The 15,293-nt window shown below is 41.2% G+C and overlaps 1 protein-coding gene across 1 annotated transcript in view; it reads right to left on the reverse strand.

Moving 5' to 3' along the window:
• The window catches only part of BANK1 (B cell scaffold protein with ankyrin repeats 1), a 2,047,355-nt gene that overhangs the window by 376,145 nt on the left and 1,655,917 nt on the right, over positions 1-15,293 (reverse strand). Inside the window, exon 8 of the mRNA XM_069230214.1 lies at positions 11,870-11,957. Coding sequence (XP_069086315.1) covers positions 11,870-11,957 — 88 coding nt within the window. The remainder of the gene's footprint in view (positions 1-11,869; positions 11,958-15,293) is intronic.

A 15,293-nucleotide genomic window follows, 5' to 3' on the forward strand; every position in this document is an offset into this window, starting at 1 on the left:
CCCAGTCTAAATTAAAACTGATTATTCTTTCAAACTTTGCTACCCACTGTGACAACAGTGTCTCAAAAACTGGAAGATTTCTTAAGTACTTGAGCATGTCAGCATTTGATGATGCTGCATGCATGGTTTGCGTTATTACAACAAGCATGCCTATGGTTCTATTGCCAACATAAACAGTAATGGTACAGTGAGAAATACTGCCTGTTGTCCCTGCGTAACTCTTATCTCTCCAAGACCACAAAATTAGCCTTTACTCTAGTGATACGGGTGTTATAAAGCAACTTTACCCAAGAAATCAATTGTTGGCCAAAATGTAGTATTTCCAGTATCTTATGTAGCTGTGGCGCGCGAGCCGCGCGGCTCGAGGATGGCTTGTGGATCAAGGTTGATCAATAACATTCGATCCACCTCGAGTTGGGATTCGGAGGTCGAAGGTTGGGAAAAGGAGCAGCGGCCTGAGTGTACGTTGCTGGACATCGCTCCTGTAAGGACCTGACTAAATTTTCTTTAAATAATTTAATTTTAAAAAAGTATATTATTCACCGATCTCCGTCTCAATAATGGCGACGAGGCGGGCATGAGCGATGGCGCGTTGATACTTGTTGTTCCAGTTCTGGAAGTACGTCGTCCCGGTCGGATCCTTTGTGTAAGATTAATCTTTTTCTTAATTCTGCGGCAGTTGAGGGCGACCAGTTGAACGCAACTATATGGAAATACTGTTGATGGTGTATGGAATTCTGGGTGATAGCAAACCCGAATTGCTTTAGAAAAGACTGAAATTCACTGTGGCTATATTGAAGGATTGGGAACCATACAGGCATGGATTTATGGGTAACAATGTGCCCAAATTACTTTTGAAAGAACGTGTCTGGTTTTTGGCAGCCATTTTGAGGATCTTTGGGAAGCACAGCATTTAATAACATTGTACCACGGAGATAGGCACACCTTCCTGATTATTTGATTATTAGTCAAAGGAATTGCGGGAACTTGATTATCTTCTACAATTCTACACCCTTGTGATTATCATTTATACTTTGGCAGAAACCACTGGTGATAGGCACACCTTTTTGATACACTTATAAATGAACTACGGTGATGGGCACACCTTCGTGCTTATCATTCAAATAATTTTGAGAATCACCGGTGATAAGAACATCTGCCTTTTGGTCTGTTTTTTTTATTTGAGTTACGTTGATATTTGTAATATATTGAATGTAATTTTTTTTTGTTGGGCAAATTTGTGAAAGTTGTAGTTTCTAGTATTAGAGTGTGGTAGTATATATATATATATATATATATATATATATATATATATATATATATATAAATATATATATATATTTTTTTATTTTTTATTTTTTTACTTGTTAACCTATACAACCCTGTGTGTGAAATGTCTAGTATCCAACCTCCACCCTTTTTTTAAATGAACCGGGGGATCCTTCCATTCAGTGGGAATTGTGGTTAGACTTATTTGAAGCGTATGTTGATGTATTGGAAGAAGGTGAGTGTTCTCCTCAAAGACATTTGTCTTTGCTTAAACATCGTTTGGGAGCTGTTGGTTTGAGGGAATTCAAAACTTTGCCACCAGTGGAAAATGTGAATGCAGATGATGTATATAAATGCGTGTTGAAACAGTTACAGGAGAGGTAAGACAGAAAGAATAATGTGGTTATGGAGAGATAGAAGTTTTTTTCCAGGGAACAGAAAGTAGATGAATCTATTGACCAGTACATGGCAGTGTTATGAGGTCTTGCAGTTACTTGTGCGTTTGATCGTATGACTTTTGACCAAGTTTTAAGAGATCAATTGTTGATGAAAACTAAATCTAAAAACAATACAAGAGAAACTGTGGTCTACAGGAGAATTATCCTCTAGATAATGGAGAGTTGCATACAAATTATGAGGAATGAAGTCAGAGATAGTGGTACTGTGTGTAGTGTGACTGGTGGTAAGGATGATAAGGATAAGAAAAAGAAAGGTATTACACGGGTTGTTGGTGGATCTAACAAAAATAGTGTGAGTAACAATATCAGGTTGTGTTTCAGATGTGGTGCTAGTACACATTTTGCGAATTTTAGTGGGTGTCCTGCTATGGGTAAAGTTTGCAGTATTTGCAAAAAAAAGGGGCATTTTGCACGTTTTTGTAAGAGTTCAGGGAGAACTGTGAGTTGTGTTGTGGAGAGTGTGGATGATGGGATTGAAGAAGGCATGCAGAACATGGTGTTAAGTATTCAGAGTGGTAATGTGAAGGAGAAAAGTTATTGTTTTCCAAGGTGTTGTTTGAGTATTGATGGTGTTCAAGTGGAAGCTATGGTAGACTCATGTGCGTGGTACACCATTATGGGGAAATCGTTATTTGATCAGTTATGGCCCGGGAGGGAATTACAAAATACTAGATTAACCCCATGTAGTTATTCTGGACATAAAATTGTGATTGTGGGAAAAATGCAAGCAGTGATTGAATTTGCAAACAAAAGGTGTTCAGGAGAGATTCTCATAGCTGAGAGTGGTGCGACAATTTTGGGTTGGACACATATATGTAAATTAGGATTAAAAGTAGATCCTAATACTAATCCTCCAGTCTACACTGTGGGCGAGGAAGAGTTGTTGCAGAATGACTTGTACAAAGACTTAAAAAATATGTTTCCATCAGTCTTTAGTAGTCAATTGGGAAGTATGAAAGATTTTCAACGCACAATAAAGGATGCTGTTCCTGTGAGGCAAGGGTTAAGAAATGTTCCCTTTAATTATAGAGGAAAATTAAAGGAGATGTTACAGGATTTGTGCAATAAGGATAGGGTCTCTCCTATTGTAATTTCAGTGAAGTGTAATGGAGACCTTAGGCTGTGTGTGGACTTGAGAGCAATGAATGAGGCAATTTGGGTAGATGCTTTTCCATTACCTAATTTGTAGGAATTAATGTCCTCAATTGAGGATGCTACAGTGTTTTTAACAATTGATTTAGCTAGTGCTTACCATCAAATACGTTTAAATCTTGAATCAAAGCATTGTACAGCATTTATCACACCTGAAGCAATGTTTCAGAATAAAAGGATGCCATTTGGTTTGGCCAGTGCATCTGCAGTTTTCCAAAGGGAGTTATCTAAAATATTTTTGGATGTAAAGGGTGCGAAGGTATTCCAGGACGACATATTGGTATACAGGAAGGATAAAATTGAACATGACAATAACTTAAAGGTGGTTCTGCAAGCACTAAAGGATTTTGGATTGACTGTTAAGGAACAAAAATGTAAATTTGGTGAGTCACATAGAATATTTAGGCCACACTATTTCAAGGATGGAATTCGGCCTAAGATTAGCCACGTGAAGGCTATTCGTGAAGCGTCAGAACCTACAAGTAAGGAGCAACTCCTCTAATTTTTAGGATTAGCTGATTTTATTCTCGTTTTGTGGAGAGTTTTGCAGCCAAGGTGGAGAATCTTTGTGCCCTGCTCAGGAAAAATATGACCTTTTCCTGGAAACAAATACATGCTGAAGAGTTTACAGCTGTAAAAGAAGACATTGTGAATGCATCTTGTTTAAAATCATTTGATGAGACTGCTGAATGCACCATATCTGTGGATGCTTGTGGATATGACATTGGTGCAGTATTGTCTCAACAAAGGAAAGGGAACTCATGGGTGGTTGCGTATGCATCCCGTACTTTGTCACCTGTGGAAAGGAACTATTCAGTGATTGAGAAAGAGTTATTGTCATCGACATGGGTGGTGCAACGATTCAGAATGTACATACGGGGGCGCAAATTTAAAATATGTACAGATCACAAACCTCTGGTCAACATATTGAGTTCAGTGGGTGGAAGAAACCTTATCCCTAGGTTGGCGAGACTGGCCTCAGAACTACAGATGTATCATTTTGAAATGGTACACTTACCTGGGAAAAATAATTGGGTGGCAGATGGATTATCTAGATTACCTCTGTTACCAGGAGATATTGAAGAGAATGATGATATTGAATGTGAAGTTGCATATACCAATGAGGATATGATGTCTCTTAAAAAAGGAGAGATGGACAGTGAGATATCTGAGTGTGTGTGGATGGAGGAAATGCTAAATGATGAGGTCTTATTGAAGGTGAAAGATTTTATTTTGAAAGGGTGGCCAGCAGAACGTAGTTTGCAAGGTGAGTGTAGTATATTTTGGAAGGTTAAAGAAGAGTTGTTGTTGTTGAATGACATTGTATTGAGAGGCGACAAAATTGTACCGCCCTATGATATGCGCAATGTCATAGTAAAGCTCGGAAATGAGGGCCATGGAGGAATGGCGAGTACTAGGAGGAAAATTAAGGAAATCTTTTGGTGGCCAGGTGTGGATGGCATGGTGGACCGTTGGGTGAGAGACTGTGAGGAGTGTATGGTGAGTGACAAATCTGTGAAGCCGTTAGTGGTACCATTACAAATGGTGAATTACCTGATGGCCCATTGCGTAAAGTTGCAATAGATTTTATAGGCCCATTCATAGCTTTATTTTCTAAGGAAGCATATGCAATTGTTTTAATTGACTATTTTTCTAAGTGGACAGACGTCCAAATAGTGAGCAATATAACTACTTTTAAAGGATGTATTCGCAAAAGAAGGTATTCCTGAAACATTGGTTTCATACAATGGGGTGCAACTCACTTCTGAGAAAATGCAATAATTCCTGAAGAGCTGTGCGATAACACATGTGAGAGTGTCATTGTATCATCCTGAAGGGAATGGTCAGGTGGAAAGATTTAGCAAGGTGATTAAGGAAGCAATACAATTGGCTTTAGCAGCTAAGTTGTCCTGGAAGGAGGCCATCCAAAATATGTTGTTGTCCTACAGGATCACACCACATTCAGTCACTGGCAAAACACCTTTTGAATTGTGAAGAGGTTGGAAATCATCTTCCAATTGATTCCTTGGTGGCTAAAGAATAGGAAAGATAAAAATCTGGGTGGTAATGATTTCGGTGTGGTGAGGAAAAAAGTGCAAGAATATCAAGGTAATGTTTTGCAGAGAATCAATAGTGGAAAAACTATGCCAAAGCTGGTGGTTGGTCAATATGTTTGTGTAAGGAATTATGGATTGATACATAAAGGGGATGCCCAGTGGTCATGACCCATGAAAATTGTGAAGGTGTTGAATGGAGCTGTTCAACTTGAAGATGGGAGGGTATTTAATTTGCGACATCTGAGTTTGTTTAAAGCAAACTGTATTCCAAATGGAAGTAAGTGCGAGAATTTGGATGAAACCAATGGATACTTGTGGGGAGATGATTCCATGTTACAATCAGACGATTTGTGTTCAAGTGGTATGGATGAAAATGTGTCTGGATGTTGTGGAAATGAAACACTACCAATTCGGAGAAGTCAAAGAGAACGGAAGTTACCTAGACACTTCGGTGAGTTTGTGATGGGTAAATAAGTATTGTTGTATGATAATTCTTTTGTTAGAAACATACTATGTATGTTGTTATTTATTAGGGTATAATAGTAGTAGGAAGTTTTTTTTGTTTTGTTTTTTGATAAGGGGAAAAGATGTGTGGCGCGCGAGCCACGCAGCTCGAGGATGGCTTGTGAATCGAATGTTGATCAATAACATTCAATCCACCTCGAGTTGGGATTCGGAGGTCGATGGTTGAGGAAAGAAGAGCAGCGGCCTGAGTGTACGTTGCTGGACATCGCTCCTGCAAGGACCTGACTAAATTTTCTTTAAAAAATGTAATTAAAAAAAAGTATATTATTCACCGATCTCCGTCTCAATAGTAGCTATTCCCAGTCTTATGTGTCAAAGGCTTTGTCTGCATCCAAAGACTGCCTCCAGTATTTCTGTGTGGTATGAATTCACACTGATCTTGACTTATTATAGATAAATTCACCAGCTTCAGTATGGTGGCCAGTACCTTTCCGATGATTTTAGTGTGTAAATGTAACATTAAGGGCAGTTTGTACACTTTATAGTCAGTGGCTATACCTTCTGGTTTAGGAATCATTACTATCCTAGCCTCCTGCATAGTGTGTGAGAACATCTCATTTCCTGGGACTTTCTCTAGTATGACTAGCAATTTTTCAATCAGCACATCGCATATTTTGTATCTACTTTAGCAGGGAGACATAGCCCTTTGGTGTCTTGTACCCATTCAGACTACTTATGATCTGTATTATTCTCTCCTTCAATAGGGCATACACAAGGACTCTCTTTGGTATTCTGGTGTTTCACGTTAATACTGACTGTCTTTTTCTCCAGTAGTTCAGAGTCCATGGCAGTATGTAGTATTTTCAGGTAATCAAGAAATATTTTGCTGATTCTTTCCTGAGTGTACAGTATTCTTCCCAAGGGGTATGTCAGTGCTACTATGTGTGTGCACAGTTCTTCCTTTTTCAATAACCACGTGATGCTCAGTTTCCCAGGCTGAGCTCCCTCCCTGATACTCTTTTAATATTGACATCAATTAAAGTGTGTCTGCCTTTCTTGCTGCTAGTTTTTCTGCAGTAACCACCTATTTGATAGAGTGCTCTTTCTGTTGTGCCTATGGGTATTGTTCTTATTGTTCCAGTTCTTTTATCAATGTTTGTCTGACTACAACAGTTTTCTCCTATATCACATATCCATGCACCACCATTTTCAATGTGCCACACTCATTGCCTATATTAATACTTCTTCCCCCATTCAGTTTAAAATCCATCTGCAATTCTTGCCTCACTTTGTTCCCGAATGGAGAATACAAAGCGAAAGCTGCCAAGTCGGCACTCATGGTCTGGTTCTAGCTAGTCTATATAGTGCTATATATGGGGCGTGCTCAGACAAGATGTTGTGTAAATACCCCATGTCTGCAAAAGAGGTTAATACATAGGATGTATCAAAGTGCAAGTGTGTATTGTGTACAGTCAACTAAAATGAACAGGAACACAGGTAAAATGCTGCTATCTCCATACATCTGTTATTTTCAAGTCATAGAGTAACCTTTTCAGCTTTTTTTCACCTATAATGTCATGCATAAAAATCCTACAAGATGATTGTTAAGTTTTAAAATCACCATTCCACACTATCAGTGCTTCCAGATAGGGAGTGCGCAAACCTACATTCTCAGTGAAAAAACGTGTTGTCTTTGTTTGGTGCGTACACATTTATGACTAGCACATCTATCCCGACTAATTTCTATCTCAACAGTACATATCTGGCATGGCGTTTAGTTATTTATACATGATTTAAATAGGTGTTCCTGGTGCTGTACATATGCCAACTTCTCTTGGATTGTGATGTATAGAATGCATGGTGCAAGCTGCCACTCCATTTCTTGCTGACCTTGCCTCGCTCCTTGTTAACCAGTTGTGTTTTCGAAATAAACACAATATGTGGCCATAGTCTCTTAATGTACTTCCCAACCCTCCATCTTGTGTGACCGCAGTTCAGCCAACTGACATTCCATGTCATTCATACATTTTACTTGCATTCTCTTGCTTGTGATAGCTCATGTGCTCTTCTACTAACCTAGGGCCTCATTAAGGCCCTGGCGGCCGGCGGTAACACTGCCAACAGGCTGGCGGTGTACCAGCAGTGTATTATGACCATGGTGCATTAGCCATGGCCATACTGCCGGCCCCTGCAACTGACCACCAGGCTTCCACCAGGCGGTCATAATCCTGGGGATTATGAGTCCCCAACCGCCATCCTGTCCATGGCGGAAAGGCTGGCGGTAAGGGGGACTCGGGTGCCCCTGGGGGCCCCTGCACTGCCCATGCACTTGGCATGGGCAGTACAGGGGCCTCCAGGCACAGCCCCATCGCGCATTTCACTGTCTGAATTTCGGGCAGTGAAATGCGCGATGGGTGCTGCTCTATTATGAGCCGGCTGCAATGTTGATGTGACTTTTCCGCTGGCCCAGCGGAAAAGTCATAATAGGGAGCCACAAATACCGCCAGCACTGACGGTATAGTGGCACCTGCAGCTTCGGCGGGTGTTTTTGTAAGAACGCAGAAGTTGTAATGAGGGCCTTAATCTCGTCCATTCATGTCTCTTAATGAACATGCTGTGTGCGTCATAGTCTCATCTCTCTCTCTTGGGATATCAACACCTGAACTCCTCATTAGATTCCGACTAACATGTCGACAGTTGAAGCTGGACACTCAAGTAACTTCCAATATCTCAAAACCACAACATTGTTAAAGCATAATCAACAACGCCTTTTTGAACAGGAGCCCCTGCTATCCAGCCCCTTGCTGCCAATGACACCTTTAAGATGACCTGGTAGAGGTAACGCCACTAGACGGAAGGTAAGAGGGGAGGGTGCCAAGTTTGGAGTGATGACCTGTTTTTCTTTTTCTTTCTCCCTTGGTCCCTCCATGCCAACCTTCACCTAATTAATACTTTACCAAATCACTTACCATGCATCAATGATCCTCTGCAAGTCACCTGAAGTTCTCAGTTACCTGCTTGTTCATAGCTTCATATGTGTTGCGCTGCCAGCAGAGGCTGTTACTCATTTGTAATAGTAAACATGGCTAAATCCTGTGTCAGAGTTCCATCTTGCAGGACCACACTTCTTCTGCTGCCTCCATGATCTCCGATGTGACCTTTCAAAGTCACCATAGAGCAAAGCTGCTTTCTCAGTAGGGTGTCTATTTGTTTCTCGACTGTGTGGTTGTTTTTTTGTTCCATTTTTGTTCCAAATAATTGATCCAGTCCTACACCCACTTTTAATCCATTAAAATAAAAATGTATTTCCATCCATCAACTAAAGTCTTGCCAGAAACAGTACCATATATTTATATCCTGAGTCCCGCTATTACACTTTACTGTTTTGTACAACAGTGTTTGCCTTTGTAACACCTAGGTGTAGTCTGGGCCTCATTCTTGGAGTCTGCAATATGCCACCCAGGTCTCTGGGACTAAGTAACCTGCAAATAATCGCTCAGAGAGGTGCCCCTGGCCACAGCTACAGGAACAGGGTCATGTGCTTTTTACACCCAAAACAACTTAGACAGTCTTCTCAGTTTCAATATTTCTAGTATCCATTCCTGCGCGATCAGTTCTGTGTTCTGACTAAGCCCCCTTCCTGGAGCACTCCAAGGCTGGTATTGTTTCAAAAAGACTATCACTGCACATCTTTCCTAGAGCCCTGGCACGTTCCTTTTTAGTTCCAGGATGTCCCTGCTAGCTTCCTTTGAGGTGGGTTCAGCAGCGTCATCCCCATCCTGGTACCTGCTGAATGACTAGGCCCCACACAGAGCTGTAAATCACACATCTTTATTCCCCTGTGAGTACCTGTGAACTCCAATATTCTAAAGCAGGCTCTCATGCATTCTATTCTAACGATTATGTCATACACTGATATGGACTCCTCGGACAGTCAGGAAGATCTAAAAGGTGTGAGGTTGGAGAGTCAGACGTGGGCTGATACAGTTGTTCATTTTCTTGAAGAGTTGTTGGCTTCTGTGACAGTCTCTTTGATGGCTTTGGCGTATGTGATGAGTTGCTTATGTGTTGCACAGAAGGACGTCAGTAGTCTAAGAGCATCAGGAAATCTCTTTTTTCTTCCATTTCCCTTTCCTGTCTGTGGAGTGAGCGTTTGTTGTCAGTGAGTCCTTTAGAATATTGGAATGCTGGAGTGTGCATGGGTGTTCACATGGTTTCTCAGAACTGCATTGATGTTCAGAAGGTAACAACATTAAATATGAAGGTGCCAGGGCAACAGAAAAGTTAAGATTTCCATTGTTGACAAACTAGATTTGGGATTATTAGAAGATTTGTTGTTTCCTTTTGGGTTGCTGTTGGTGCATTGGTTGGAGTGGGTGACATACTGTACCACAGTGAGAATGCTGAAGAGGTTGAAGAGAGTGTTGCTTGTTGTCTTTTAGTGCTTGGATTGTGTGGAAGTTTGAAGTTACCCAAGATGATGGTGTGGGCATATTGGGTGGATAAGGTGCTGAGGAGGCCTGTGATTCATCCATGAAGTCCTTGTTTTATGCACCGGGTATATAAAGGGTAGATGTTGGTGGACTGAGTTAAAGAGATAGGAAAGTGGTGTAGGAGGAGCTTCATGGAGATAGAAGTGGCTTCCTACATGGAGTTAGAAGTAGGCCTCCTATCTTATGTGCATGGTCTGCATACTGAATACTGTGGCTTTCGTGAACACGGATGTACAGGATGTGCGAAGAAGTGGGAATGAACCATGCTTTTGTGATTTTGACCATTATATAATTGAGAGACAGCTATGCTATGCAAACAGAGAAACATGTGGTATAATTAAGATTCCAGTGGAATTTTGACGAATCACTAACACTGTAGGTAAAACTGAGAGAGACCGTTGCAGATGACAAAACAGAAGTAGCCAGACCAACACACTAAGGGGCATATTTATACTCTGTTTGCGCCGAATGTGCGTCAAAAATTTTGACGCACAATCGGCGCAAACCCTGCCCCATATTTATACTTTGACGCCCGACCCCACGGGCGTCAAAATTCCACCATGTGCGTCATTTTTTGGAAGGGGGAACCAGCCTTGCGTTAATTATATGCAAGGTAGGCGTTCCCTTCCAAAAAATGACTTTAAGGCCTGTGCCCCTTATTTATACTCTGGCGTCATTTTGATGCACAGGAGGGGGTGGGCCTTAAAAAACGGCGCACAGCCTGATGTGCGCCGTTTTTTAACGCCTGGGTCAGGGCATGCGTTAAGGGACCTGTGGGCTCGGAAGGAGCCCAGAGGTGCCCTCCCCTGCCCCCAGGGACACCCCCTGCCACCCTTGCCCACCCCAGGAGGACACCCAAGGATGAAGGGACCCATCCCAGGGAAGTAAAGGTAAGTTCGGGTAAGTATTTTTTTCTGATTTGTTTTGTGGCATAGGGGGGCCTGATTTGGGCCCCCCTACATGCCACTATGCCCAATGATCATGCCCAGGGGACAAAAGTCCCCTGGGCATGGCCATTGGGCAAGGGGGCATGACTCCTGTCTTTGCTAAGACAGGAGTCATGTCAATGGAGGTTGGGCGTTAAAAAAAAATGGCGCAAATCCGGTTTGAGGCCTGAATTTTGCCTCAGACCTGACATGCACCATTTTTTGACGCACAACCCACATTTTCCCATACGCCGCCTGGTGTGAGTCATTTTTTTTGAAGCACACCAGTCCGCAGCGCCGGCTAACGTCATTCCATTAATAAGGCGCCCGCATGGCGCGTTGGAATGGCGTTAGCCGGAGGTAACATTTTTGACGCACAGCTGCGTTGGCGCAGTTGTGCGTCAAAAAGTATAAATATGGGCCTAAAAAACTCAAAGCAAACATAGAGATGTGAGGAATGCTTGAAATAATCGCAGGCATTTGTAGTTTATTTGGATCTCATTCCCATCCATTGTGTTTTTTTCTCACTGTACCACAAAGACAGGAAAGTATGCAATGCAAATCACCATTGGTTCTCTTCCAGTAGGAATTATCCAGCTGGAAGTCCTAGACCACACATTACCTCTGAATGAGGGACACCTACTAGGTTCAGCCTTGATGGGCCTCATCACGTTTTTTTCTAGTGAGATGCTGTAAGTTTGGCATGTACACATAGTTAAGTGTGCCATATGATTCAAGCTACATTTACCATATCAGACCTAATAATAAGAGCAGTAAGGATTTACATGTGTCCCCGTTCAGGAAGGATGTAGCCTGTTGCTGGGCTGTCCCTACAGGAAGGCCAATACAGATTTGCACATGGTTAGTCCCTGTTTTAGTGGGCTCAGGTATCAATAAATTAGACTGATGTTACTGAATTTTGTCTTTCTTTTATCAACACATGTTCCAATTTTGCATCACTGCTTTGAATTCTGCCTGAGATTTAGCAATTCTTACATTAGGCATGTGTTAGCAAAACTGCCGAAAGCAAGTTAGGATAGTTGACATACCTGAAGCAAAGTGCATGGAAACATAAATATTTTCATCTTCTGACTCTTCCTCTCCTTGTTCCAAATACTCATTTTCCCATGAAGAAATCTGAAAGGAAAGATGAAACGAAAGTCAGGCATGCACTATTTTGTATCTACAGTAGATAAAGTGTGACTTTGCAACTGAAATGTCTTTCACTTACATGCAATATTACTCTGCCATGGAAAAAAAATTACATGCAAGTAAACAACACTCAAATGGTAGGAGGAGTGAGAGTAATAGAGAGGGCTTTTCAGGGAAAGCTTTGGAACCTTCCCCGGAAATGGTAGGAGATGTACCCCGGTAACAAGAGTGGCATTTCGTCATGCATAATTGCACAACTACAAATAAGCATGTGGAAATGCATTTACATTCTTGCAAATATGAATTTACAAGTTTTGTTTTCTAGAATTAACTTGTAAGCCTGCAACAGTCACAGCTTTCACTATATATTTCTGGAAAACTTTGGGCCCTGTTCACAAACTTTCTTTTGGAGTATGTAAAGTATTACTACTTTACTTGCTCCAAAATGCAATTCACAAACCTTCAGATCGAGATCTCCAACTCTCATACCTTTTTTGTAGATGTATCTCAGCGGCAGGTGGGAAGATATCCACACAAGAAGGTATAGGCTTTAGTAGTACATGTGGGAGGGGCAAGGGGAAGCGATGCGAAAATCTGGACTAATTATTAATAAATGAGTGGAGTTTAGGGAAATTAAAGGAGAAGTTTAGTGTGGTACATGCCAATTCAAACATATCCCAAAAAACGTGATAGTTCAAAATCACAAAATATTTCTTTACATCTGCGGCAGTAGTATTGTTGATAACAGAGTCTTAAATGTACTCCAGTCAAAACTTAGAGTAAGGTAAGCACCACAAATGGGCAACCACTAGTACTGAGGTACTCTCTTATTGAAAACAATGGATGCAAGCAATGACAATAACACTGACAACTTATAGAAACAATTATAAAATAAATTCAAATAAATTACATTTTATGTAAAATTTATTTTTTAGGTTTTTAATGTTATATGTTTTAAGTAAAATATATTTATTTTAATGTTAAGATTTTTTAAAACAAATTACTTATTTTAATTTAAATGGTACCTGAAAAAAAATGTGGAATAAAAATAACATAAATCTTGCCTTGCAACAAAACTTGTAATGTATTTAATACAACTACTACTGTAAATGTTTGAGGGTTTAAGACTGTAATTATTATCTTTTTTTTAAAAAAAGAACATATACTTGGGGCTGATTGTGAGTCTGGTGGACGGAAACATCCATCCGCCAAACTCTTGACAAGGAGGTCGCTGCGGTGCTGGCGACCTCCCCGCGTCCCCATTACGACATTCCCACTGAGCTGACCGGAGGAAACCAAGGTTTCTATGGGTCAGCCCAGTGGGAAAGGTGCGGCAGCAATGTGGCTGGCAAATAATAGAGCGGGCGGCAATGCTGTGGCACGCAGGGGGCACCAGCCCAGCATGACCAGGCTGGCAGAGAACAAGGCTGTAATCAGCAGGGCAACGCTGAGTTCAGTGCCACCCTGGCTGATTACAACCAGGACTGCCGTCAGCCTGTTGGGATCACTGATCCTGATGGGGACGGTGATAACCTCGTAATGTGGTGGTCGGACCGCCACAGATGCAGTGGTCTGACCACCACCATGAGGCTGGAGCTCGTAATAAGGCCCTAAGTTACTAATAGTACCTTTCCCTGTCATAAATTTGGTTGTAGGAGACTCCTCTCCCTCATTTCAGCAGCTTAACACATATAAGTCTAAATCTAAGTGGCGACTCCATAAGGAAATAATGAATTCCACCCATGAAGAATTGCCACCTAGATTTAGGCAGAGATATTAGTATGGGTTCTATTGACCTTTGTAGATAGGGCCCATAGTGAATGTCTGAAAGCCGTAAATATGCAATCATCTGAAGTAGTAAAGAGGTGGGTGCAGATACACTTTTCTTTTTAGAATAAGGACTCGCTGAAAGTATTTTATAGCACATTAATTTTCCTTGAGACTTATCGTAAAGTATCAGGACACTGTTGAAAAAGGAGAAACTTTTCTATTGACTCTAGTTGATTTCCGGAGTGTTTCAGCAACTATGGCCTATATGTACAAAGTTATAAATAGAAAGTCACAATATTATGTCATTCCTTCTTATAGGGAAGGTGCCAGAACACTACTGCTATGTGAGCTGTATCTCAAGGCATACAGACTGCAAGTGAAATACAAAACAAATTCAAAAGAAAACGAGAAAAGTAATGAAATTTCGATTTTTTTCTGAAGCGTACTGGGAGTATGTTGCGATGCTCGTGCCTAGTGACATTGGCATTCCTTCTATTGAGGTGTCACAGGGTTCGAGCACAGCAACTGGGGCATTCTAGGGGCTGCTGAAGAGGAGACGGTTGAGAGTGCGGTGTTGAATGGACCGCTTTGCTGTTTATCAGGGTCATTTCGTTTTATGAAATAAAGTCCACGTTTTAACTTACTTGCGTGGGTCATTCCTGACAATTTTGGCACTGAGCGATCTCGACCACGTATCTGCGCGTCTTCAAACTTTGGGATTTCGTGTTGACTTCCGGTTTAAGGATAGGGCGTTCTTCGACGCAGGAGACTGACTGAATTACTGTGTGGGCAGAAGTGTAAAGTATTTGCGGTAGGATACTTTAATTTTTCCATCATTTGCACCCCATTGGGCAGCATTTACATTGGGGCTCGTGCAACTTCAAGCCCACGGGGTTGACGTGTGCGATCAACTGACTGCATTATCGCCATGCACATACCCGCACGCGCGTAACAGCCTTTTTGTATTGAACATTCTCTTGCGCATTCGCACGTGAGTGTTTCTTCTACCAGCACGCGCATACCCGCATGCGCGTTGCAGCCTTTTCTTCTACATTCTCTTGTGCGTAAATGAGTCAGCACGTGATGGTTTCTTTATGGATCTGCAGGCATATGGATACTGTGTATGACATACATGGACACTAAAAAAAAATGTCGTTGTTGTTTTAAACCAATAATGTTTCTGGTTGTTCTCAGTTTTGATTACATTACATTTTCTACAGTTTACGGTTAGTAACTAAAGAAAAAACTTAAATAAGAAAGCAGAATTTAATACAGTTTTATTTGTGCCTGAGTTTAAAAAAAAAAAGAAGAGGAGCATAATGGCTTCAAGTAACATATGGAATCTCACTGTACCTGACCCTTTCATGCCTAAAAATGGAGAACCTACATTAAAATGGGAAGAGTGGAGAGAATATTTTGAGAATTATATTTCTACGTTCGAAGACACAGAGGAACTTACACCGGAGAAAAAAAAGAACATTTTGTTACATTGTTTGGGCGCAAAAGGCTTAAAAATTTACAACAGTATAAATAAAAAAGATAGAGCACCAG

The sequence above is a fragment of the Pleurodeles waltl genome, chromosome 1_1 (assembly GCF_031143425.1).
Source record: "Pleurodeles waltl isolate 20211129_DDA chromosome 1_1, aPleWal1.hap1.20221129, whole genome shotgun sequence".
Lineage (NCBI taxonomy): Eukaryota > Metazoa > Chordata > Amphibia > Caudata > Salamandridae > Pleurodeles > Pleurodeles waltl.